The sequence below is a fragment of the Mus caroli genome, unplaced genomic scaffold (genome assembly GCF_978045245.1).
Source record: "Mus caroli unplaced genomic scaffold, Mus_caroli_1 scaffold_8, whole genome shotgun sequence".
Taxonomy (NCBI): Eukaryota; Metazoa; Chordata; class Mammalia; order Rodentia; family Muridae; genus Mus; species Mus caroli.
Window position 1 is genome coordinate 20,286,725 of NW_028227263.1, and position 26,890 is coordinate 20,313,614.

Genomic DNA, 26,890 nt, shown 5'->3' on the forward strand with positions numbered 1-26,890 from the left:
TTCAATTAGTATTCAGGACTGGTGTGTGTGTGAGAGATCGTCTCTTATGCTTTTTCCTCTGTGTGTGTGTGCCAGAGGTCTACGCTAGATGTGGTTCCTCGGAAGGCCTCCGCTTTGTTTTTTGATACAAGGTCTCTCTTTGCCTGGGCAGCAAGCACTTTACAGGTTGCGCTCACCGACCCCAGAACCTGCTGTTTTAACTCCACTTAGTAGCTCCATGAAAGGTCACCGCTCAACCAGTAGCGGCAGTGCCAAGTTTCTAGCTCAGGCCACAGGAAAACAAAAGCCACATTCTTCGTTTCCAGTCTAAAGCCTGCATTAATTTTACTACGACACAGGCCGTGGGCCGTGGATCGTCCCGCCGTGGGTTCTCCTCCAGCGAGCGAGAGGCGGGGGCGGCGGAAGCCGTTCCGGGAAGTACGAAAACCGCGCGGGAAACCGCGGTGCCGAGGCGCCATAGCAACAGAGCGGGCGGGGAAAACGGAAGTACTCCGCTGGTGAGCGGGAGAATGCGCGTAGCCCACCAGTAGGAGCTCCAGTCTGGCGATCTCTCCGCCCTGGAGGCGGGCTCCGAGAATGGCTTCCGGCGTGATCTCGCTGGTTTGCGGTACGTATGAAGGCTTTGGGGTGCTGCGGGGACCAGAGCGGGCATCTGTGGGCGACGGGATCGACGGGTCGGCGCGGGCTTTGGCGCTGACGAGATATTGAGGCCCGCAAAAGGCACGGGTTGGAACAGCTCCATAACAAGTTGCTTATTTTTAATTTAAATTTAAAAAAAATGTCTTTTCGAGACATGCTCTCACCATGTAGCCTAGGCTGACCTGGAACGCCTGTAGCTCCTGACTCGATCTCCTGATGGGTCAGCCGGAGGAAGTGTGCCTTGTCACTGACACTGTTCGGTGACAGCCACTTGTACCGTTCTGTTCAAAACGACCACACCCTCCCCTTGCCTGCCCCGCCCCCCACTCCCCTTTTGTTTTGTTTGTGGAGCCAGCATTTGAAAGCCCGAGGCTAAATGTGTTCAGAATCATCCGTTTGTCCGATTTTGGGAAAGTGTAGGATTCCTGTGGTCTGTGTTATGTTGCATTTCGTACTGATAACCACAAATAACACCTCTAACCCATACCAAGACTGGAGAAGTCCAGAGAAGGAACCTAGATCATGGTTTGTTCTATCTGTCTGCTTATCATCTACCTACCTATCTAAGCAATGTATCTAATCATCTGTGGTTATGTTTTCTAGACCGGGTTTCTCTTTATTGCCGCGGTTGTCCTGGAATTACTCTGTAAATTAGGTCGGCCTTGAACTCAGATCTGCCTGCCTCTATCTCCCTTGTGATGAGATTAAAGGTGTACACCACCACTGCCCAGCAACCACGGTTGGTCTGGCAGTGCCTTAAGAGAAACTGCTTTTGCAGTACTGTCCGTCACTATCGCCGTCACCTGTGTACCTTTGTAGCCCCAGCTCCCTCCTGGGGAACACTGTTCTTCATGAGGTTCTGGTGCGTTTCAAACCAGGCTGTGCCATCAGCGCATTAACACTGCCTAGCACAGGCCACCCATGCTGAACCCAAGCATTGCTTATTCTGTAAACGCTTGGGTTTTAAAGTCCTTTGAGTGGGCTGCCCCTATCTATGGTTAATCCTCTCTGCAGAGTCCCTCGTTGCAGATAGTTGCCATCCTAGCCACAAGCAAGCATGGCTCCTGAGATCGGTTCCACACCCATTTTCTGACCCACTTTCCCCACATCACACCATTTGACCTTTTTTCTATACCACTCTCCTCTAATTAATATTTAAGTTGTCTTTAAGTATTTTTGTTTTGTAACATACTTATGAAGATAAAACGAACACCTCAGGTGTAACAGCACCAGATTAAGAAATGGATTATTCCATACCCCCAGCCCCCATTGGATCTCCTCTACAAAGTTTCCCACTACTCTGAACTCTGTTTTCCTTGCTGTTGATAGGCCTCACTGAGTTGCTATGGCCCTGCCATGATCGCTGTGCCTCACTGAGTTGCTATGGCCCTGCCATGATCGCTGTGTACAGTTCTTTCTGGGTTTGGCATCCTTGTGAATGTGTGACTTGCTTTTTGCATATGGTATGGTTTTGTGTGTTTGTGGTTTGTTTTGTGACAGTTTCTCTTTCCCTGGCTGGCCTGGAACTGGCAATGGAGAGCAGGCTACCCTTGAACTCAGAGAGATCTATTGGCCTCTGCCTCAGGGCGCTGGGATGAAAGGCAGCCACAGTGCCCAGCTTGCGTGCAGTGTGTTCTGAGCAGTACCCATGTGGATGTGAGCAGCCTTGCTTTCTTTGTCACTGTCCTGGATTCCACGGTGTGATTTGAATCCCTTTATATGGCTGTTACTCGGTTGATAAGGCATTTATAGTATTGCCAGACTTCCATTACATGATGTTTCTATGGACACATCTCCTGGGGCCAGTGTGGACACTTTTGTAAGGAATGTACATAATGTGTTTCTGGGGACCTGCAAGTTTGCTGGAATCTGTTTTTCCCCAGAAGAGGATGAAAGTCACAGGCCAGGGATTCCACCACTGTTACCCGGCTGAAGATTCTTCACTTTCTCTCCGCTCCCCTCCCCTTCCCTCCTTTTGTCTTCTCTCTCCCAGATTTACTTTATGCATGTATATGTGTGTCTGAGTATGGGTATGTGTGTGAAGCCCTCAGAGACCTTGGATCCCCGAGCTGGACTTAACAGGTAGTTCTTAACATGCTCTTAACCCCTGAGCAAGAATCTTTCTATAGCCCACACTGGCCTGCAACTCACTCTGTACAGAGTCCAGACTGACTTCAGACTCATTCTCTCTCCTGCCAAAGCCTTCTGAGTCCCGGGAATGCTGGGGTGTGTTATTGTGACCACGTCAGTGTGTCTTTGATTCTCTAGTGTGATCACATGTAGGCCAGCTTTTAATGTGTTTTTGTTTATCCATCACCTCTCGTGCTGCTTCCGCATCCGCTCTTCTCTTTATTTTTCTCTTCTTCTTGATCCGCAGGGGTTCTTAGTGCGTTCTGAAGAAGGCTCTGTGGTTAGTGTATTTTAAACACCTTCCAGCATGTCGCCTCCTCCCCTTCCTTCCCCTCCTTTGGTATTTTTGGTGAGGTTCTATAATGAAGTCAGCCAGTACTGTATTCTTTTATGCTTTGTCCTTTGTGGCTTTTGTGTCTTCTAAGGACATCCTTTCCTACTCTAGATCTTGGTTACGTGTAACGTGATCACGCTATCAACATGTTTTCTGTGTGTACTGACTCAATACGTGCTTTCCCCCCTTTCTTCTGACTTCTGCTGCATTGATTGACGGATGCCAATCCTGGAACGGATGGATGACTTATGTCTCGTCCTTTCTTTCCGTCTCCCCTGCTTCCACCCTTCCTCGGGCTGCGTTCATGAGGCCCTGCACACCAGACCCGGCTAGAATGGATTCTTTATAACTGCATTCCTTAAATCTGAGCAAATGGGCTTGCCTTACTTGCCTCTTGGATATTGGCTTCTAACTTCATTGTCTCGTAGTCAGTCCAGTCTGTAGCCTGGCTCTGGCTGCCTTGGCGAGTCCTGTTCTGCAGCCAGCAGGGCAGACCTGACCCTTCCCTTCAGCTTTTGCTGTCCTGCTGATCACCTCTCCTTGTGTTCTTAGTGTCCTATGCACTTAGCATTTCCTGTGTTTTCACCTTGATCCAGAGGACTGCAAGCTTCCCCACCCCACGGTGGATTTATGTGTGCTGCCGCAACCCTGATAAACTAACACGAGTGTTTGTGAGACCTCCTCATAAAGGCCTAAGCATGTGAAGAAGTTGTGTGTGTGTGTGTGTGTGCTTGTGTGACCGTTTGCCACTTTGTGATGATCTTTATTTCTGCTAATCCTTTTTAAAAAAACATAAAGTACATTTTGACTCATTAATAAAACCACACTAGCTCAGTTTGCAGGATAGATTGGTTTTTTAATCCTTAAATTGGGTTTCTTCTTTCTTTTCTCTTCCCCTCTCCTTTTCTCCCTCCCTCATCCCAGGGTTAAACCTAGGGCCTGGTGCATTCTAGGTAAGCTCTCTGCTATTGAGCTCTTTTTCTTCATTATTATCATTAATCTAATTGTGTAGCCAGAATTCATGTTGCCTGTCACGCAGAGGCAGAAATTGAATCCTTAAGCCATGCTTATTCATTGAGCTGGCGATCTTGGAAGACAGAACTAAAATTTAAAAAAAGAAACATCTGAGACAGGCATGGTAGTTCATGCCTTTCGTCTCAGCATGCTCAGGAAACAGAGGCAGGCAGAGACAGGAGTATTTATTTCTATGAGTTTGAGGCTAGTCTAGTCTTCATGGTGAGTTTTAAGCCAACCCGGACTATATAGTGTGACTCTTTCTCAAAAAAAAAAAAAAACAAAAAAAAAAAACAAAACCAAAAAACCAAACCAAACAAACAAACAAAAAAAAAAACCCAAAGATCTGCTTTCCTCTTCTCATCTTCAGAAAGCTAATTTATAGGGACTGGGAAACAGAGGCTGTCAGTCACTCCAAAGCATACTCTTGGACCTCTGGTCACGTGGTCAGCCTAGCCTCCAAGATCCCGGATGCTTTTCTGGGTATCCTCTGCAGAGTTTTTCTTGTGTTTGGAGAGAGGGGGACCAGAGTGTGATCTCAATTGTGTGGCTGCGTGGCCCGCACCATCCACCCAGCCCTGCCTTAGCCCTGCCCAGGCCCCGCCTGCCTGGCAGGAGCAGGTGTGTGTTTATCAGCTCTGATCTTTGTGGTTTGCAGAAAGATAAGTTTTTATTACATTTATTTTTGTGTCTCTGTGTGGGTGTGGCTCACATATGTCATAGCATTCGTGTAGAGGTCCGAGGAGAACTTGCAAGAATCGGTTCTCTTCCACCATGGTGGCCCTGGAGATTGAACTCAAGATTGAACTTTGTGGAGATTGAACTTTGTGGCACTTGTCTTTACCTGCTAGGCCATCTTGCTGGACCCAAAAGATAGCTTTCTGTGAGAGAGCAGAGGACTGTAGAAATGGCCCATAGTCCTCCTGATACATGTTTTATTGGCAGCTGGGGAGAGGGGAAGCTAGAGTCTGTTGAGGTTGTCTTGCCAGAGGGTACCTTATTTTTATAGAAAGAACGCAAGGCCTTGGCTTAGTTTCTCCATGGCTGTTGAGCTGGTAAGTGGTCCAGACTCAGGGGACAGGGGACAGACTGAGAATTACCCTGTAGTGATTGGCACAGGTTTGCTGCTTATCTCGGTACTATAATGTCACCTGTGTTAACTCACTGACTTACAGGAGTTCTTGGGAGAACATTTCTGTCATCGTTCCCACTTTTTAGGTTAAAAACTGAATAAGATGGAGACTTGAGAGGTCCGGGTCACCACTTTGCAAGTAGTTAGTTAGGAGGGCCGAGAACGTGTGCTTATGGCTCCAGAACCTCCACAACCAGTGGGATGGACTCGAGCCGACCCGGTTCCTTTTACTTATGGAGTCATCAGCACAAGCTGAACTTTGGCAGTCACAGGCAGTGTGTGTTTTTGAACATGATGAAGTACAGACCCCCACCATTGCTCTTGTGTGCACAGAGGTGACGGTGCCACCTGTTTTTCAGCTCCCTCCAACATGCAGGGCAGCACGAGGAGAGCAGGAGCCATGACGGATGTGCACCGGCGCTTCCTGCAGCTGCTCATGACCCACGGTGTGCTGGAGGAGTGGGAGGTTCGGCGTCTGCAGAACCACTGCTACCAGGTCCATGACCGTAAGTGCTGTGTCCCTGCTCCCACAGCCCCTGCTGCTGCTGATCAGAGAGTAGCGATGCTGGGATAGCAACAAGAGAAGAATGATCTGGTAGCCCTGACCCGGCCATTCAAGACTCTGATCTCATCTTTCTCTACCTCCCCAAAGTGACTCTGCCATTTAGTCTGAGAAGCAGAAGCCTGGGTTGTGAATGTGTGAAGTTACAGTTCACAGCAGGGCTCCCGCGTGCACTTCTGTACTGGTGTCCATGTCTTCAGAGTCGGAAGAGTGACTGTAACTCACGGGATCCTGAGAGTTGAGGAGTGACTTAAGGCTAGCACGGAAGAGTGCTTGGGTGTCTGTTGTTAGAAAGAGGGCAAGTTTAGCACATGGGCAGGGCACAGCCTTAGATCCAGCCAGCCTGGTACGAGTGCCGGCTGTGTGCCCTGTGTTAGGCTTTTGCATTTGGAGTGTCTCCTCTGCAAGTCACTGGGAGGTATAAGATCGTAATTGGGGACAGGGCTTGGCACACACTGAGGCCTCCAGTCATTGGAAGGGCAGTAGAAGCAATGGGGTCAGTAAGGAAAGCTCCTTAGACTCACAGGAAGCCGACTGTGTCGAGCGTCCGAATGGGAGAGTTTGTAAATGAGAAGAAAAGTTGACCCTACTCTATGATGTTATTGTTGGGTTCTGGGAAAGTGCAAAATTACTTTCCTTTCTTAGGAAAGTACCAGAGGGGACTGGGAGGTTGTGCTGTGAGCTGCAGTGGTGCTGGCTTCTGCATGGGGGGTGTAGAAGAGGATGGCCAGTGGGAATCAGACACTTCATTTTGTGCTGTGTTCCTTTCTAAAGAAGAAAGCTGGACTGAGCATATTGTAGTATTAGTCTTTTATTTCTTTTCCTTTTCTTTTCCCTCTGTGTAGCCCTGACTGTCCTAGAACTCTCTCTGTAGACCAGGCTGGCCTCAAACCTAGAGATGTACGTGCCTCTGCCTCCGGAGTGCCAGGATTAAAGGTGTCCATCCACTGCCTGGCTGTGTTAGTATATTCTTGACTACAGGTGTTCACTTTTGTTCTGCAGTTTTGTTTCCCTTTCTGTATTTCTCATTTTAACAACGAGAACAATAACATGGCATTTAAAAAAGTGAACCAAGGCAGGAGTGAGGAGAGGGGAGGAGGGGACAAGAGGGAAGCGTTCAGTTAGAGCTCTCTAGAGGTAAGGGAGGGCCCATAGAGATGGGGTACACGGACCTGGGGGGGGCAGAACATAGAAACGGGGTTCCTCCAAGACATGAGTGGGGAGAGGATGTAAGCCTGTTCTCCAGAGCAGAGGGCATGAGACACTCTAGCACATCCTGGGAGGAAGCTAATGCGCAGAAGCAATCGGGCTGAAGGCCTTGAGCAGGGCGGGCTACTGAGGTGTCCTCTGCTCTGGAGCTTGCCAGTGCTTGCTGGCGCTGTTCCCAGATAAGAAGAGGCCAGCGCACAGTGCAGACCTCTGGGAGAATTTGAAGCAGGGAACTGTGATCAGTGTCTGCTTGGGATCTGTCCTCTAGGAAGCCTGTGAGCTGTCTTTGCCTGAAGAGCAGTGGAAGAGGAACTTGGTTGAGAGACTTTTTTTGTTTTTGTTTTTGTTTTTTGTTTTGTTTTGTTTTGTTTTTTGAGACAGGGTTTCTCTGTATAGCCCTGGCTGTCCTGGAACTCACTCTGTAGACTGGGCTGGCCTTGAACTCAGAAATCCGCCTGCCTCTGCCTCCCGAGTGCTGGGATTAAAGGCATGCGCCACCACGCCCAGTGGTTGAGAGACTCTTTACTGAGCAGGAGTGCCACACCTATCCTCCCTGCTTCAAGCCCCATAGAACTTAATGTCTACCACTTAGCATCCTTCAGAGATAGCCTGGTGGCTGTGAGATTGTGTCTTATGCTTTTTCCTGTGTGTGTGTGTGTGAGAGAAAGAGAGTGAGAAGGGGTGGGGGGGGGAGGAATATGAATGCAGGTGTACATGTGAGAGTCAGAGGACACCTCTCCTTCCTTCCACCTTGTTTAAGATGGGGTCTCCTGCCTAAGGTTCCTGGGGTTCTCCTGTCTCTGCCCCACTTCCCCATATGTGTAATCCAGTGGGATTACAGATGTGTACTCCCTTCCCTGGCTCTACATGGTTGCTGGGGATTTGAACCCAGTCCTCATGGCTTGCACAGCCAACATTTTCCCAGCCAAGACCATCTCTTAGCTATAGGGCAGGTTTTGTTCTTCCCTCTTCCTTTTGGTTTCTTGTTAACAGCACAGTTTTGTGGTGCTGTCCTGGAGCCATATGATGCCTTACTGCTCGGAATGAAAGAAGTTTGGCCTTTCTTTAATCTCTAAGTTGCTATGACCTAATCTAGGAAAGTCCTGTAGAATTTGTCTATGAAGTGATTTATAGCAGTAGCTCCTTGTCTGCTGGGATATGTTCTGAGACTCCCCGTGCATACCTGAAATTAGGGCTAGTACTAAACCCCGAGTGTACTGTGCTTTCTCCTGTCCATACACGTCCACAGTGAAGTCTAGTGTGTGAAGGAAGCACAACAGGAGACTCAGAGACTGGGCAGGAGACTTAGCAGGGATAGGCCAAGTGAGTGTGCACTTGTCTTCATGCCGCCATACTGCCTGCCCTGTTCTAACGTGACGGCCACTGCCGCTGATGTCAGAAAGTAGCACCTTGGCTGGGGGAAGCCTCTGTGATTGTGTGCATCCTGTCTGGCTGTCTGTCAGTCTACCGCCCCCTCCCCCCCCCCCACTTCTTTCTGGGTTGTTTGAGATTGGGTTTCTTTACGCAGTCCTGGAGCTCACTATGTCGACAAGGCTGGCCTTGACCTCACAGGGATTCACCTGCTTCTGCTTCCAGAGTGGTGGGATTAAGTTTTGCACCACCACACCTGGCCATGTGCACTATTTTTTGTGCTTGCATGTGCTAAGGTAAGCAGGGTTATCGAGGCTGTCGTGCCCTGTCTGCCATCCAAGAATTCTTGTTACTAGAGAGATTTTAAAACAACTAATGATGGAGCTCAGTGATACAAAAATCAGAAATGCTTGCAAGACCCAGTCTTATTTCTCTTATATTCTGAAGCACTGCCCAGAATAGTCCCTTGCACAGTGGGACCAACACTGTAGGAGACTTGTGGTACAAAGCAGCAACTGATCTGCAGGCCATGCCCTGCCTGCCACGGCTGTAGTCACGCTCATTAGAAGCACTGTTTGTCCTGGTGTCTCCTTGGGGCCCCTGGGGACTGTTTATTCCCCATTGTCCTTGACCCAGAGGAGTTAGATTTTGACCTGAACTCCTGGTGCAGAGCCGTCTGGCTCCTCAGAGAGAATCTGGAGACTTGTGTATTTTGCTAAATGCCTTGGATTCTACGCAGGGCTTATATCCCTGTGCATGTACAGTGTTCGGTGTTACTGCCTGAGACTGCTCTGTGCTAGGGACTGGTGACCTTGAGTCGTGAGTCACATCATGTCTGTAGAATTCCCTTGCTGGTCATAGGAACAGGCAGTTTAGAAAACAGAGGTTAGGAGCTAAGTGGAGGATTTCCACATTGGATCTAGGTGGAGTAATGGGGACATTTCCTTCTCCAAACAGTCCAGAGAGGGACAGAATGTCAGCACAGGCCAGTGAACTCCTGAGAGACTGACTGGGATCCCCACCACACACTAGACATGCTGCCTTTTCCATTCTCCAGGGCAGGTGTCCAGCAGTTCACTTAAGTTTGACACTGTCTTTATGAGAGAAGCATCAGATGCCACAGGCTAAAGGGTGACAGTCCCACACTGTCCCAATTCAAGTTGCTAGTTGTGAGTCTCAGGTCATGCACTTTTGACTAAGTCAAGGGCTTCTGTGACCCCATCTTCCTCTTAGCTAATTCGCTAGACTGACTCAGCGCTCAGGAAAGTACTTTGTATACATTTGTTAGGAAGTGGGATCTCTGACCTTTTAATGTTGTGATATGATAACTTCATCATCTGTGGCTGTCCTGAGATGCATGTTGGCTGTGGGCTGGACATGTCTGCCACAATTGTGTAACTCATACATAGGCAGATAGAGAAAATGTGGAGGGTGGGATTTGGGAGGTGAGATGGTGTGGTACTTTTGAGCCTTCTAAGTATACCACCCTCCCAGAACTTGGAGTGTTTTTCTGGGGTCCCAGTACTGTTCAGGGGGTTATGAGGGTCTCATTACATAGGCCTGATTAATTAGAGCATCCTGTCTGTGATTAACTCAGGCCTTAGTTCTTCCTTTCCCCAGTGTTTGGGGAATTCTGATGCTGACACTGTCTTTCTGGTGACCAGCTCCTACCTTGAAACTACCTAGAGCTTCCCCATTAGAACAAAAGGTGCCCTCACCCTGGAAATTCCAGGGCTTTTAGGAACCAGGGGCAGTAAACTAACTAGTGTTGGGTTAGGTTACTATTTTGGGTGGTTCTTGTATGATAGGCAGCAGTGGGGTGAGACTTGAGCTGTCCTAGCTCAGCTGTGCAGGGTTTCAGCCATGGCAGACTGACCAGGTTGAGCTGGAGGCACATCTAGAAGACTTCAGAGGTACCCAGTATATCAGGAGAGTCTATGTCACCAGAGAAATAAGCACTTGAAGGCCAGAGGGTCAGGCAGCTTCTGGGGAGACTGGGAAGAGCTGCCCCTTCTAAGCTCAACCCTCTGCCATAATTTTAAATAAGAAACATGAGTTGACAGCGGGCTATTGAGATAACTCAGTGGGTAAAGGTGTCTTCCACCAAGACTGACGACCTGAGTTCAGTTCCCAGGACTTACATAGTGGAAGGAGAGAACCTACTCTGACTGCTGCAAAATAAACGAATGTGAACGGAAAATAAACTTTAAAATACAGATGAAGCACTCCTAAACCAAATGCTGCACAGCCTGGAATCTGCTGAGCACCAGCCTGACACAGTAGAAGGTCCCACACTCAGTCTCTCACACACAACATTCTTTAAGCTGTTACATAAAATGATCTTTAGCCTGTCATTAAGTGTATAGGAATCCTGAGTAAATTTCATATTTAGACTAGGGTCTCATCCCAAGATGTAGTGTTATATAAAGTCAGGTATTCCAAAGTCTGAGAAAGTCCCACATTCTCGTGTTATACTGATTCTGCCCTGACTGAGTGAACTGTGATGAGAAGGGAGTGCCTATGCCCTTAGTTTATGAGGCCTGCATGACTGTCATGCCAAAGGCATTGTGAGGACAGAGATCACAGATCATGGGTTACTGCGAGCATCTCAAGCTGATATGCTGATTCTAACCCAAAGATGATACAGGGGGATCAAGTGGGTTTATTTGAAGAGTGTTGGGTTAGTTTAGCATTTGTCTTATTTTGGTTTTATTGCCATGAAGAGACACCATGACCTTGACAACTCTTATAAAGGAAAACATTTAATTTGTGTCTGGCTTACAGATTCAGAGGTATAGTCCATTATTGTCATGGGAAACACGGCAACATACAGGGAGACATGGTGCTGGAGACAACATACAGGGAGACATGGTGCTGGAGACAACATACAGGGAGACATGGTGCTGGAGACAACATACAGGGAGACATGGTGCTGGAGACAACATACAGGGAGACATGGTGCTGGAGAAGGATCTCAAAGTTCTACATCTTGATCCAAAAGCAGCAGCAGGAGATTGTGTCTCACACTGGGTGTAGCTTGACTATATAAGACCTCAAAGCCTGTCTTCCTCCAATAAGGCCACACCTCCCTATGGCCATGCATTCAAACACATGAATGTATGGGGGCCATTCCTATTCATACCACCATAAGATTTGAAGTCAGCCAGTGAGGTCATGTAGCTCAGTTGATAATGTGCTTACCTAGTACACGTGAAGCCTGGATTCTAGCCCTGTACCACATAAGCTGGGTGTGGTGTGCACGCTTGTAATCTCAGCATTTAGGAGGTGGATGCTGGGAGATCAGAAGTTCATTCTTGGCTACAGAGACAGTTCATGGCCAGCCTGGGATACATGATAGAAGAAAAGAAAGTTCACTCATAAAATTATGTAATTCAGCCCATTAACAAATTGGGCTCCAGGCCAACACTACACACTCATATAAGGTTACTTTAACACTTTACATATTTAGAAATGTCGTAGCTGTGGAATTCAGTGTGCATTTTTACATAGAGTGTATCAGTTTGGAGTCGCCACAGCTGAAGTGCACATAGCTACGTGAGGTAGCTGTAGAGAGTTCCTCAGCTTCTCTTGTATGAAGCCTCCTCCTGCTTAGATCCAGGCCACTTTCAGGAGTATGCGGAGGCCTGCAAAACTGGCGTTGGGTCTTCCCCAGTCAGATGAGGTCAGACGAGGTGTCAGGAGGAGGCGATGTCGGCTAGGCTTTTCCTCACTAATGTGACCAGCGTTTGTCTTATGCTTTAGACACATTATCTTTTTTCTCTTTTTTTAAAGATTTATTTATTTATTTTATGCATATGAGTACACTGTTGCTCTTTTCAGACACACCAGAAGAGGGCATCAGATCCCATTACAGATGGTTATGAGCCACCATGTGGTTGCTGGGAATTGAACTCAGGACCTCTGGAAGAGCAAGCAGTCAGTGCTCTTAACCGCTGAGCCATCTCTCCAGCCCCCTAGAAACATTTTCTAATATGTGTGTATTGATGAGTGTAGGTTGTCCTGGAGGGTGTGCTTGTGGAGGTAGAGGGCAACATCTGTGAGGTCTGTTGTGCCCTTCTACCTTTCTCTGAGTTCTGGGGATTGAACTCGAGTTCTCCCGCTTTCATGGAGAGTGATTCACCAACTGAGCATCTCCAAATGGGAGCCATCTGGAGGCAAGGTCAATGTCCATTTGACTCTCGGGCTCATAGTTCACTAGCATTTCTCCCTAAATTCTCTAAGGGCTGCAAGTGCCACTGACATTTTGTAACTGATTTTGCTTTATGTTAATTATTAGTAAAGTATAAAAGTTATCTTCTGAAGATAAAATATTTAAAATTTAGATATAAAAAATTAAGGGTTGGGCTTAGTGGTGCATACCTTTAATCTTAGCACTTGGGAGGCAGAGGCAGAGAGGCAGGCAGAGAGGCAGGCAGAGAGAGAGGCAGAGGAGAGGCAGAAAGGCAGAGACAGAGACAGAGACAGAGGCAGGCAGATCTCTTGAGTTTGAGGCCAGCTCAGTCTATAGAGTGAGTTCCAGGGCAGCCAGGGCTACATAGAGAAACCCTGTCTTGAAAAAGCAAACAAACAGACAGACAGACAAACAGCTTGGTGGCTAAAGAGATGGCTCAAGGCTTAAGAGGTCAGGGATGGCTGTTTTTTTTTTTTTTTTTTTTCTAAGATACGGTCTATATAACCCATGGAACTGACTCTGTAGACCAGGCTGGCCTCAAACAGAGATCCACCTGCTTCTGCCTCCCAAGTTCTGGCATTAAAGGCGTGTGCCACTACTCCTAGCATATGGGGTGGCTACTCTTGCAGAGGACATAGGTGTCAGGTTCCCAGTAACCATATTGTGGCTCAAACCAGTAACTCCAGTCTAGGAGATCCAGTACCCTTTTCTGACCTCTAGCACATGTGATGCACAGCCATACATACAGACCAAAGACCCCTAGATACTAAATAAATAAATACATCTAAAAAAAATTAAGATTGGAAAACATTCCAGTAAGCCCAGCAAACAAGTAGCGGAAATGTGCTGTGTAAACAGTTTGGTAAACACGGAGTCTCCCCAGTGTTCGCAGATGTTTCCCTGCTTTGCCCAGATTTGATGGTAGCAAGCTGCTGACACACTTGCACCTCTTTCTTTTTTCTCATGCTGAGTCACATGTGATGCTGGCATTCTAGCGGTGTCATGTTGTGTAAACACATCTTCCCAGAAAGGTCTTAGTGCAATTAGCTACTTAGTAGCTCCAGTAAAGTACTCTTGTATTTTTAGTGAATTTACTGTATGCCTGTCCTCCTTGGCTGTGATGAGCAGTTTATAAGCTCACCCGAGCCTGGGGGTGCTTCCCCTGGAAGGAATGTTAGATGGGGTGGAGCTCTGGGCACGAGCCACAGAAGGTCACTGTAGTGGAGTTCATCAAGAAAACTGCAGAGGGAAGAGGAAAGAGATCACCCTGAAGGTGGAACATGGCATCTGGCTCTACTCTGGCAACATATGGAGGGGGGCAGTCCACTGCCTGCGTGCAAGCTGCAGGAGCTCAGATAAAGGTGAACTAGTGGCCTGTACAGAATGGGAACCTAGAGCCATTGTGACAGTGCATGCCTGCTCCCACATCTAGCCTCAGGGATTGCACTGTGCCTCAGACCTGCAGGATAAAGTACTGAAGGAGCTGGGCTGCAGAGCGGCTGGCTGTGAGCCTGTGCTATATACATGGACTGCTCCTCCTTGGGAGGAGGAGGAGGAGTACAGAGGCCTTTTGTGGGTCAATGCAGGCTGCTGGCCTGGGGAAGCTGGAAGCAGGCAGATCCATAGGGATGCACACTGTAGTTGAAGCAGGGACGTGTTCAGGTGTTAACTGTGTCCTGACCACTGAGTTAGCTGGGATAAATGGTTTCTTTCCTGGGCTGGCTGATAGATAGAGTTGTGATCGGACTCACCACAAGTCCAGTTGGTGCTTAAGAAGCTGGTTTCCTGCGCTAGGTCTGTGGCTTAGGAGTGGCTGCTGGGCTGCTCATACTTGAGCTTCTTATGTATGACTGCCTACTGCCTGTCTGTCCAGTTTCTGGAGAAGAGTGTTCACCATCCTGCTTCAGGTCAGAAACTACAGCTCAGAAACAGCCAGGGAACAGGGTGGATCCTTTTAGTCTCTTCACAGTAGGGTTCCAGGCCATGTTAGAGTCTGAAAACTGGTAGAGCCCTGTGGTGTGCGGTGCCCTATAGTGGTCTAAGTCAGTTAACATGCTAAAAAGACCCCCCCCCCCGGTTTGTATATGCTTGTTTGTCTTTAGTAAGAACCTGCCGAGTGTGCAGTTGCTGTGGCCGCCCTTTTGGTGGGAGGCTGCGCTTACAGTGGTATCTCCTGCTGTCAGCTGGTGTGTCAGCCAGCATTGCTCTCATGAAACCTGAGAGGAAATTCCATATTACAGATCCAGCAAGGTGAGGCACTCTGGTTTCAGCTGGGCCTCTCCTGCTGCACTGGTGGCACAGAGCTGTCACCCTTGCTGCTTCTGTAAAGGGTAGATGGACACCCGCTTTCAGCAAGAGCAGTTGCAGTGGGATCCATACTGACAAGGTCAACAGTAAAATTCTGAGAAAGTGGTTTGCATGTGACGATTCATGTTGACATTCAGAACTCAACCAGGATGGGAAAATGGCATTGTGGAGCAGTGCTGCACAGCAGACCTCTGGCCAGAGGAGTGTCCTTGCATGGATATACTGTGCCCGTGGCGTGGCAGTGCTCAGGGACATTCAGCGCCCAGGCAGGACCATTAGGTGCTCTGTAGTGAGCACATCATCATGTCTTGTTTTGGTACAGCTGAGTAGACCTGCTCACTAGAATGTCTTCGTTTGTTAAGTAGTGGTTGTGGCATGCTTGAAAATGGGCCCCTGAACAAAGAAAGCATCTAAAACCCAAGCTAGTAAGCTGGATCTGGTGGCCCATGCAGAGACTGAGTGAGGACCATGAGCGATCCACGAGGAGCAAGCCAGTAAGCAGCATTCCCTCATGGCCTCTATAGTAGCTTTTGCTTCCAGGTTCCTGCCTGGAATCCTGCCCTGACTTCCTCAGTGATGGACTGTGATATGGAAGTGTAAGCTGACCCCCCCCCCCCCGCCCCAGTTGCTTTGGTCATGGTGTTTTATCACAGCAATAGAAAGCCCAACTAAGCCAGTCCATCTGCTTAGCGCACTCTTGAGTCTATCTACCACGTGCCAGGTCGGCTACTTTTCTCTTTCTTGACTTGACTCCTGAAGATGGAGGAGTCATTAGGCAGTTGTGAGCCCAAGGATTTTTTTGAAACATTGATACAAGGAAGAACAACCATAGAAGGTGGAGACCAGTGCAGGCAGCCCCCATCATTCATGCTGAACCAAAAGGCTGGCCCTGTGTGATTTTTGGTTCTCTCGGATGCATCACTGCATGTCCATCCTGCGTGGTGCTTCATGAGGGCCTGCTGAGAAAAACGAGCAGTGCTGCGGTGACCCGACGTGCTGCTGTTGAGAACTGTCGGGTGTGTCCTGTGCTTCATGTAAAATGCTTCTTTCTCCTCTCTCGCTGCCCTGTGCAGGGCACACAGCTGCACTGTGGTCTTCTCAGTTTTGCACCCACAGATCCAAAGGTCAAGATAGCCTTTTCTCTAGGACCGATGAGTGAGATGCTCTGAAGGGGGAAACCCCAGGGTCCCCATGCACCTCTGTGTCCTTCCTGCCAGCTTTTCCTTTGTTCCACTCAGTAGTTCTCAGCCTGTGGGTCTCAACCTCTTTGGAGATCAAATGACCATTTTACAGGATTGCATATCAGATATTTACATTGCGATTCATATCAGTAGCAAAATTGTAGTTGTGAAGTAGCGATGAAATAATTTTATGGTTGGGGTCCCCACAACCTGAGGAGCTGTATATAAAGGGTGCAGTGTTAGGAGGCTTGAGAACCACTGGTGTTAAAGGGTTGCAGCACGAGGCTGAGAACCATTGCTCCAGCTGAGGTCAGCTCTGCCCAGCACTTGGGTCTGTAGCAGGGCCCCACCTTGTTAGTAAACTCAGCAGGTGGCCTTCTTGCTGTCACAGGACAAGTTGGCTCACAAAGGTTTGGACCCCTAGGGCTGATTTTTACTCTTTATTTTCTCTGTCTAAAAATAGCATTTCCTATCTTTGGTGACTTGTTTAGAACAAAAATACTTGTTGGCCAGAGGTTAGGGCAGCAGACTTCCTGACTGTCTGCTATTGGGGTCCAGTGTGTAGTGAACTGTAAGCCCCTCAACCTATAGAAGCAGGCTCTGATTTAGCAAGAGGTTCTTTAGTAAAAGCACACTAGATTCAGTTATACAAAAGGGAGAAAATACATCTAAGCCAGAGAAAAGCGGACTCAGTGGGCTAAGCTTTGAGTCTGAGAGGCTGGTTTTGTTTAGTGGGATAGCGCCCAGTGAAGCAGGGCTCCAGGCGCTAACTGCCTCTCTGTCAAACATGGCCTGATGGAAAAGCAGCAGAGCTTCTTCCTGGCCTCTATGGGTCTTGCCCTTTCCGCAGCCCATCTTGGGGTAGGACCAGGCGAGGACTGAACTGATGTTGTGCATGCCAGTGTCAGCCACTTGGCTTCCAGCAAATCATCTCCAATTTCAGCAGCCCCTCTGGTGACCTCATCCAGGGTGCTACAATTCCTGTGCTCTCCTCCCATCCCCTGGCAGAGCCCCTTTTTTGTGACTGAAGTACTGTGACAGCTCTGGGTTGTGGTGGGGGAAGGCTGTCAGCTTTTCTCTGCTGAGGGTGTATGGCTTCTTGCCTGCGCTGAGGATCTGGAGTTTGGCAGCCCAGCTCCATGTCCAAGTTAGGGAAACTCTGCGAGTTGTTTACTCTCTTTAGGCGACCAGTGTAGGAGGAGGACATTAGGAATGCACCTGGCAGGGTGGTTGCAATGACAAATGCACCACACCAGTACCCAGTGTGTCCAGCAGGCTGCACGGTGCATTAATTACAGTTTCATGATTACAGCCTAGAAGAAAAGCAGGTGCTTGCATGACAAGGAGACAGACCCGCGGTAGGCCCAGAGCCTGCTCACCTTGTGGCTGAGCAGACCACACTTCATACTGCCAGCCACAGGCTGCTGCTGTTGGGGAAAGCAGTCTCTGACGGGCTTCCATGACCCTCGATGTTTGAAGTATGTGCCATTTTCTCAGTAGGTTCAAGACTCTGAAGAGAGGTTTGACGTGAGTGATGGTAATTAACTCTTAAATCTCTCATAGTAGGATTTCATGACTGGAAATACTTGCCTTTGAGTCACATGGCACAGTTGGGGGCACGTGTAGCTCTGCAGGTTTGCAAACTGTCGCTTTTTGGCCAAGACCTCATGGAGCAATAAAGGCAGAGCAATGACCTTGATGCTGAGTCAAGAGAGACCCCAGAGCTGGCCAGCTTAGCATGGAATGGGCTGGGCAGCTTCTGGAAGGACGTGGGGCTGCTTGGCACCTGGAGCCAGGCTTGGGATTTCTGGGTGGGTGTCCAGACATGGCAATTGGTGACCACCATGAGGTTACTGCTTGAGAACTCTGGAGGGCAGTGCTGGAAACTCTGGCTGGCTTGTCAGGGACAAGCCTGGCCAGGAGGCTGTTAAGATTAGAGGGCACCACCGAGAGCTGTGCAGGCCATCTGGAGTGACTAAGAGAGGCTTTGAGGTAAAAAGTTGCGTTGGCTCTCAGGGATGAAAGGGAAGACAAGCTCACAGAGAAGCGGGTCTTTGCTGCTGGCTCTGTTGTTACCAAATAGCAAAGCGAATTCAGAGATAGTGAAGGTGTGGGGACCTGTTGAGCACGAGGTCATTGGTGGAGGCAGCCACATGAATGTGGCCTTCCTGGGTGATTGTGTGAAAAGAGGGTTGCTCGCATCCCACTCCGAAGGACTCGGAAAGTACAGTATAAAAGAGAGTGCTTTTGATCTGCCCACAGAGAGCAGTTTTCTGAATGACACTTTGAGGTACCTCTTTGGTGGAAAATATGAATTGTCCCTTTCAGAGGGAGGTGAGACTGGTTTGAACCTATTCACAAAGGATCTTGTCACTTACCCAGTGAGAGGTAGTGATACTGAAGAAATTCAAAGTATTAAAACTGGTGTTATAAATGACTCAATAATAGATTTGCTTTGGAGAACTTAAGTCACACAAGTGGAATTTAGCCTCCAAAATATTCCAGAGATAAGTGGTCTGCTAAACAGGCCTGCTGCAGTAGGGGCAGCTGAGGATCCTAGGATGTAAATGTTTGCTTAGCAGGAGTGACCAGCCTTTAGGTTCCAGTCCTATAACAAAGGAGACATTACTGACTTAGAGCCAGCCTTTAGGCCCATTCCCAAAGACATAGCTCTAATGGCAGCTCAAAGCGGGCAGTGCAGGATCACAACCATCAGTAGTCCTGTCTGCCAGATGGGCAAGTGGACCTAGGTAACAACTATTCGAAAAGACCAACACTGATGTACATAAGAGAGAGTTTTGGCAGTGTCTTTGCTGTGTAAGTCTCCCATCTGCCCAAGTGGACAGACTTGTAGTCTCTACCTGTCTCTGTTTAAATTGTTCTAAGTATGACTTGGGGCTGAGACCTAAAAGAGATCAGCTTATGTAAAGTGCACAAGCCTGGGGTAGATGTAAGTTAACAGAGTCATCTGTTCAGGGCCAGTTCCTCCTTGGGCATTAGCCAGTGCCAGACACATCCTCCTTCATTCCTGAGTGTGTAAAGTGATTCCTCACTGGGAAGCCATGCTGTTTCTATTACAGTGGCTCTTGAGCACCTGAGTCCCTTGTCAGAATTAGTGTCAGTCTTTCAAAGTTGGTACCTGGGACGAGAAGGGGTCCTCACCGTGTGTCAGCCATCTTACATGCCCAGCAGAGTGCGTCATGGGGAAGGCCCCTTTGCATCGGCTCTGGTGCCAGGGGGCCTCAGTGGGAGGTGCGAATGTCAGCTCTGAGTCCTGGCTTCCTCCTCCCGTATCATTGTTTTCCACTTAATAGCTGATACTGATTTTTCATTTAACTTGTATTTATTAAACAAAGGGACAAAGAGCCACTGCAGCACATGTATGTTGCTATTACTGTGAACCCACCCATGAGTCTGGGTCGTTGCATGTCTTCCCCTGCTACCAATACTACCTTTTGTCTTTTAAGCTGGCTTTATTTTTGTTATACAGTGTTAGAAATGCCCACTTTCTGTAGGAAGTGAGACTGACCCTTTAGATGAGTCTCCTTTGTAGTGCAAGCCTTAGTAAGCTGCACAACATAAATGGTGGCATGGTATCTGTTTCTGTTTTTGTTTTTCCTGCAGTTTTTTTCTCAGTGGTTCTGTTTTTTGTTTTTTTCTTTATTTAAAATTTTTTTTGCTTGGTTTTATTTATTTATTTATTTATTTATTTATTTATTTATTTATTTTTTCATGACAGGGTTTCTCAGTGTAGCCCTGGCTGTCCCGAAACTCAGTCTGCAGACCAGGCTGGCTGTTAAACTCTGAGACCTACCTGTGCCTCCCGAGTGCTGGGGTTAAAGGCATGAGCTACCACTGCTGGACTTACCAAAGTAATTCTAAAGTATGAATCTTTTGACATTATTTTAATAAATGAAAACAGTAATAGTCTTGCCTTGAAAGTATCACACTGCAGATAGGTAATTCGAGTGTATGAAGCTGGCCATATGCCTTCACTGTGTTAAAGCAGCCTCTGTAGCCTACAGAGGGGCTGAATCTCCAAGCTGGGATGTGTAACACGTGCCCTCTCCCTTTGCAGCCTTTCCTGGGCTTTCTCACCAGCTATTAGTATCTGTTCACCCAAGCCCCCTGCAACACTGCTTCTGGACCTGCTCCCCTCCTCAGACTCATGGCTCTCAAAAAGGTCCCTGTTGGTGGCCTCCTGATGGCTGGCATAGCAGGAGCTTCTGCTAGAGCCAGGCTCCCACAGTTCACACTGTCTCTGCCTGTGCTCAGAGCTGCCAGGGCCCGAGAAGGGCCAGTGAGAGGACACTTGGGCAATAGCTGCTTGGATTATGCTTAGAACAGGGCCTCTTCTGCTGTGAGTGCCTCAGTGAGCCTCTCTTACCCTGGTGTGGCTCAGGCCTGGGCTGGCCCAAGGCCTTCAGATGTGTCCTGGCTAGCTTTCTTGGAGGAGGGAGCTGTGGAGGGCAACTGGCGTAGCATGAAGCCTTGGGGAAGAGGAAGGAAGGCCACTGTCTCAGTGGTCTGAGATAACAATCTCGTCGGCCTTCTGCCTCACAACACCATCTGTCTCAGCTTATCTTTGAGCACTCCGGGAAGAAAGAAACCACAATATTGGCATTGGCCCAAAAAGCCAAAACATTTCTGTCGGGGCTGCTAGTGTGGTCAGGCGCCAGAGATTGAAATAGGCTGTGTGTGCTTTTCTGACGAATCCACTCCCATCCCCGCCTGCTTATTTCCAGGAAATGCTACTGTAGATAAGCTGGAGGACTTCATCAACAACATCAACAGTGTCCTGGAGTCTCTGTATATTGAGATAAAGAAAGGAGTCACGGAAGATGATGGGAGACCCATTTATGCACTGGTATGTGAGGCAGCGCCCTCTAGTGGCATTTTGAGAAACTGGCTCAGAGGGCTCTGCAGTAGCTGGTGCGGGACCCATGCTTCTGAGAGAGGGGTGAGAAAGTGATCAGCTTTGTGGTGGAGACGTGGCCTGATCCTTATGTGGTTTATTTTTAGGTGAATCTTGCTACAACTTCAGTTTCCAAAATGGCTACGGATTTTGCAGAGAACGAGCTGGATCTGTTTAGAAAGGCTGTGAGTACCTACCGTACTCATTGCTACCGTATGCAGCGCTTCTAATGGGAGGAAATAGAAATGGCAATTGTGGAGGTCACTGTCATGCTTCCCAGCTTCCTGGGTCTCACAGGGAGTGACAGGCCTTAAGCTACCTGTCAAACAGATCACCTGAGAACTCGTGGGAGTGCATGGGTCCCAGTCCCTGACCCAGAACGCTCCAAACCCAGCCCTGCACTTTAATGAGGCGCTCACTGAACGGTTTGTCCAAGCTTTGTAGCAGTGTGCTCAGCCCACGTGCCACACACCTGGCTAAGACGTTCTGAGTCCTGGGGGCACATAGCAGCTCTGGGGAAGGTGGGAAAGGAGCGCCCCTCTCCAGTTTCAGCTTGAAACTTTGGGCCCTTCGAGGCAGGTAGACTTTCTAGTTTAACCGTTTCGTGTTGCTCCTAGGCTGTCTGCAGTGTGTGGAGAATAAAGCTAGGACAAGGGCCACAACCTGTGTGCACATAGGATACCTAGCACCTAGGGATGTGCCTGGTGTGGGTCCATGCAGCTTCTCCTGACCCACACTGGCTCTGCTCCTCTGCCTGAGGGAAGAGAGGCGCTGCCTCATGTGCCCAGCCATTGGTTTTCCTCCTTTCTGGGAGACAGAGACAGGGCAGGAGCGCTGCTCTGGGGCAGTGTGGCAGGAGTTGGATTGGGCATGTCTACTGATTATACATTCTCTTCCTGAAGGGCTGTCTGTACCACTTTGCCTGTGTTGGGGCCATTTTAGCTCATCCCGACCAGGGCTGGCTGGAGGCTTAGGTGGCGAGTTTGTTATTCAAATAGATGAGTAAGGCACTGCTCTCTCTTGCAGTTGGAACTGATCGTTGACTCAGAAACTGGCTTTGCTTCTTCTACAAACATTTTGAACCTAGTTGATCAACTCAAAGGCAAAAAGATGAGGAAGAAGGAGGCCGAGCAGGTGCTGCAGAAGTTTGTGCAGAGCAAGTGGCTGATTGAGGTACCCTGGGGCCTTCCCCTGTTCACTCAGGAGTGCACAGTCTGTGTGCTAGCAGTTGAGCCCGGCCTGTCTGTGGGCCCTTCTCTATTGTAAGCTTTCCGTGACCTCTGAGAGGAGAGCCTGTGTTCCCTGACTTTCACATGGTCTGTCTTAAGTGCTGCAGCCACAAGTGGAAGAGGCTGGAATCAATGGAAGGCTTATCAGGTGCCTTTCAGAATGAAGTTGCTGGCTGTCCCTTCTGTAGACAGCGCTGAGCTGCTGCAAGCGTTTTTTTTTTTTTTTTTTTTTTTTTGTTGTTGTTTGTTTTGTTTTGTTTTGTTTTGTTTTTCGAGGCAGGGGGTTTCTCTGTGTAGTCATGGTTGTTCTGGAACTCACTCTGTAGACCAGGCTGGCCTCGAACTCAGAAACCCACCTGCCTCTGCCTCTCAAGTGCTGGGATTAAAGGCGTGTGCCACCACTGCCCGGCTTTTTTTTTTTTTTTTTTTGGCTGCAAGGGTTTAATGGGAGTCCTGAAAAAATCTGTGAGCTATTATGGAGGGGAGCATGGAGGCCCTCCACCTTGCCACCCATCAGCCCCTCAATCTTCTCAGTCCTGCCACTGGGTATCCCTTGAGTTCTCGTTCACCATGTATCTGGTGAAGGAAGGCACAGGCTCAGGCAGTAGGGGCGTGGTTGGGAGAGCACCTCTGGGCTCCTCCACTTTCTGGGCAGGGCTGCTGTGAGTTCTGTAGGGGCCCCACTGAAGGATTGTTGACCGGGTTGCTGGCTGGTCCCTGCCAAGCCTTCCTAGGCATCTGGTTCCTTGATCCGAGGGACTCGGTTTTAGAGGCATCTTTGGCCTCAGAAATCCAGCCTCCCTTTGCTAAGGCTTCCCACAAGGTTTCATTGCTCAAGGGCTTAGGTACTATGCAGCTGGATGGTCCACTAGGAGGCTCTGGACTGGAGGGTGGTAAGTCAGGCATCAGAGCTTGGCCCACCTCTCCCTGTAGTTCAGGTTGGCTCCCTCTAGTGGCATGCAGCCTCAAGAGCAGGAGGAGGAGGTTCAGGGAGCTGGCCACCAGTATGGACCCGGGATCTTTGACAGGTTCCCACAGAACTGAGACTAGCTTGCAAGTTAGCCATGCTCCTGCCACATCCGAGGAGGCCCCACGTCCCTGTGCTCTGTGTACAACGGCCTTTCTATTTCTGAACTCCTTGCCCACTGCCCACTCTTGCTCCTGGAACTAATTTCACTCACTTCTTTAGTCACCAGGCCACCTCATAAATGCTCTGTTCCCACCCTACCACTTCTGCCTTGGAAAGGAAGCTGGTCTTCCGCAAGCATCCTTCCCCACTGTGTGCTGGGTTGGGAGGGAACTCCGGTGTGGAAGACAACAGTATCAGGGGGACTATCCTGTTGGACTGTCTCCTCAGCCTCCTTCTGTTACAGGGCCACCTTTGTGTGTGGCTGTCCTGTCAGCTTCCCTCTGTCTATGTCACATGCCCAGGATCACTGAGACTCCACGGTGGCTCTTCCAGCTTCATTTGTAAAGTGGCAGGCAGGGCTGGCAGTGACGGGGCAACACTGATGGGAAAGGGTTGGGAAGTGGGCAGCCGGCTGGGGTTATCTTGGGTTACCCATTGGGATATTGCTCTCCTCCCTGGCCTCTGTCTTCTCTCGCTGACGACACCAGCTGTGACTAGCTTGTAGGGCGGCTGTGAAGATGGGGTCATCATCACATGTGTGAAGGCAGGGGAGGTTCTGAGAGCTGGAGGGTAAGAAGACCTTCACCTCCATTGTCTGACCTTTAGTTTCCCTTTCTGGATTTGGCTAAGGGGACTTTGCTGACATTGGTTGGCTGGGATTGGTGACAGTGTGCAGTGACTAGAGTATCTAGACCTAGTCCTCCTGCACTCTGGGCTGTGGGACCGGGAGAGTCAGCACTGAGCTAGCGTGAGTGTGTTGTATCTCTGCAGAAGGAGGGAGAGTTCACCTTGCATGGCCGGGCTATCTTGGAGATGGAGCAGTTCATCCGAGAGAGCTACCCAGATTCTGTGAAGATGTGCAACATCTGCCACGGCCTCCTCATCCAGGTACTGCAGGCAGCAGTGGGAGTGGGGTCCTGATGCTCAGCCCACTGGACCTCCACTGTTACTGTATCCCTTAGGATATAGCAGCTTTAGGACAGGCCATGCTATACTCCTGCTGCTGCACTCCCTAGCTCTCTCCTTGGCCACTCAGCTGTATCCCAGGGTACTTTTGGGTGCTGGCTGATACCTTAAGCCTTGGTAGCTCTGTGGCAGGTGTTTCTGTCCCCACCATTCTGCTGTTCTGCTTTGCAGGGTCCCCTACGACTCAGTCTGGCTGGATGCCTGAGTTTGCTTCTTTTTTATTATCTTGGACAACCAGGCTCCATACTGATCTTCTATATGTGTATCCATGGGGCCCATGATATTTCTATGTTCAGATTCTCCGGCTTATAACATGCTTCTCTTGATCTTAAAGTGTGCGACACATGTTGCTACTTGGCCTACTACAAAACTGTATGCCTCTATCTCTCACCAGGTACTCTCTGGTCAGGGGCTTGGGTTTATTGCCAGCATTAAGTTGGGGCCTGGAAGATTAAACCCTCCAGCCTGCTAGCCATTTTCTTGCACCTTACTGAAGGTTTGTGAAGTTGAGAGATGTACTTGCCCATGATCATCAGGCTTTCTTGTTTCAGGGTCAAAGCTGTGAGACGTGTGGAATTAGGATGCATTTGCCTTGTGTGGCCAAATACTTCCAGTCCATCCCTGAACCACACTGCCCCCACTGTAATGACTACTGGCCCCACGATATACCAGGTATGTGGCCTCCAGAGTGCCCATCCCGTGGCTCATGGGATGGGGTGACCTTGTGATGGGCTGTCTGTGGGACCTCTGTTCTAAGTCTGGGCCCCAAGAGCACCCAAGGCATGAGGTGGTCTCTGAGCATGAAGCTCATCGTTAGTGACCTGCTGAAGCACAGGTGTACACTGCCTGCCTGCCTTATCCTACAGGGCTCTAAAATCCAATAGACCCCAAGGTTTGTGAGAGCCAAACAAGGCTGTCCTTATAGCCATCCAGGGACAGAGATGGGAAAGCCACTCCCCAGCTCCCTCAGTGAGCCATGCTGCCTGGCTCACGGTGCTGTGGGAGGAGGGTTAACAGTGACACGTCCTCATGGGAAACAGCTGTAGATATAGCTGCTGTACTGTACTGTGTGATCAGTTCACTCGTCCTGCTGCTCACTGTGTGTCTCTGTGCTGTTCTATACACAGAAGTCTACAACCCTGAGAAGGAGAGGGAAGCTGGCATCTCCAAGTCGAGCAGAAAGTCCTTACGGACCCGGCAGCACTAGCTGTGTCCTGCATCGTTCTGGCACTTAGTGGGCTGACCCTCACAGTCCATTTAGGACTGCTGTGCCTCCTTTATTATTTGTTCTTAACATGTTTTTAGTAAATATTTCCTGATGGCGCTGTGCTCTGTAATCCAGGGCTTGTATGAGGTTGGGTTCCCCTTGCCGAGTTGAGTGGACTGGCCTGAACGGCAGCCCTGGGCAGATGTCTCTTTGGCTGGCTCTGGGTGCCATTGCTTCGTTGCAATTTTGGCCCATGATATTAACCTTAGTGTCCACAGCTACAATAGGCCCTTACTCTGGCCCCAAGTGCAGTAGACCCGTGCAGGCTGGGCTGGACTAGATTTGTGCTGTTTCCATGGGGCCCTTTGTTCTCATCAGCTCACCAGTTATTTCAGCGAGTGGCCTGAGAGTTAGTCCAGCCTCTTTGTCCCTTATGTCTACATCAGGTTGTCCTCAAACCCTGTCCATTTGGCCTCACAACTGCTGGCCAGACTGGATCCCACCTCTCATTCCCAGCAGCTGCTCTGCTCCTGGCCTCATTCCCCTGGACGGTCACGTGCCGTACCCTGCCGCCGCCGAGACCTTGGTTTGATTTCAGATGATTGCATCAGGTTAGGACTCATGGTGAGGGTTCTCACGGGCTCACCTCAGCCTGCCTTCCTTCCTTCCTCAGCTCCTCCTCTTTGGCCTCTGGGCTCACAACCACAGTGCCCCTTGAACTTCCTTGATCACTACTTGCTGCACTGTGGTTCCCTGCCTGCTTCTACTCACCCCAATATGTCAGGACTCATACTGGCCCAAATGAGGAGGGACATGCTAACGTTCCTTCTGGAGGCTTAGGCTGGTGGTTCCGATGATGTCACCAGTCACCCCACTTTTTAACTCTGTTGAACTCCGGCAGGAAAGCAGAACAGGTCTAGAATAGCCAGGGCTTGGAGTTGGGGGCTCTGGGTTAGGAGTGTGAGTCCCTGGTCCCAGGATCCTCTGCATCCTCACAGCCTTCAAGGTGAAGCTCGGGGGCAGTCTCTCAAGCCCTGCCCTCAGGACTACACTGGGCAAGGTGGCTCTGCAGTCCCTGCTTTGGGATGGCTAGCTGCCTGCTTATCCTGTGTCACAGTGGTACAGCTCAGGCCATCCCTCAGGGTGACCAGGGAGCTCTGGAGATAGCAGCCTTCCTGCCACCTGTCTCCATGCCTCTACCCTTTCTCTTATCATGGTACCAACCAGTCAGTGTAAGCATCCCACGGGACTGACACTCCCCACCCAAGGTCCTCACCTTTCTAGATCCTAGTTTGATGTTCATCAACTACAGTCTGTCCTTTACAGTCTGTCCTGCCCTCTGGTCCCTCTGGTGCCACTGGGTGGGAATCATT

At 49.4% G+C, this 26,890-nt stretch overlaps 1 protein-coding gene across 3 annotated transcripts; it reads left to right on the forward strand.

The window, feature by feature from the left end:
- Nucleotides 1–471: 471 nt before the first annotated feature.
- On the forward strand, nucleotides 472–25,639 carry Nsmce1 (NSE1 component of SMC5/6 complex). Of its 3 annotated transcripts, none has more exons than XM_021168117.3 (8): nucleotides 472–607; nucleotides 5,609–5,755; nucleotides 20,817–20,938; nucleotides 21,094–21,171; nucleotides 22,013–22,159; nucleotides 24,116–24,232; nucleotides 24,862–24,982; nucleotides 25,438–25,639. In XM_021168117.3, the coding sequence occupies exons 1-8, from the start codon at nucleotides 577–579 to the stop codon at nucleotides 25,515–25,517; spliced, it is 843 nt and encodes a 280-aa protein (XP_021023776.1). In that variant the 5' UTR covers nucleotides 472–576; the 3' UTR covers nucleotides 25,518–25,639. The 3 variants fall into 3 exon arrangements, with proteins under 3 accessions (XP_021023776.1, XP_029335522.1, XP_029335523.1); XM_029479662.2 differs by lacking the exon at nucleotides 472–607 and adding an exon at nucleotides 615–720; XM_029479663.2 differs by lacking the exon at nucleotides 472–607 and adding an exon at nucleotides 4,038–4,056.
- Nucleotides 25,640–26,890: the final 1,251 nt, after the last annotated feature.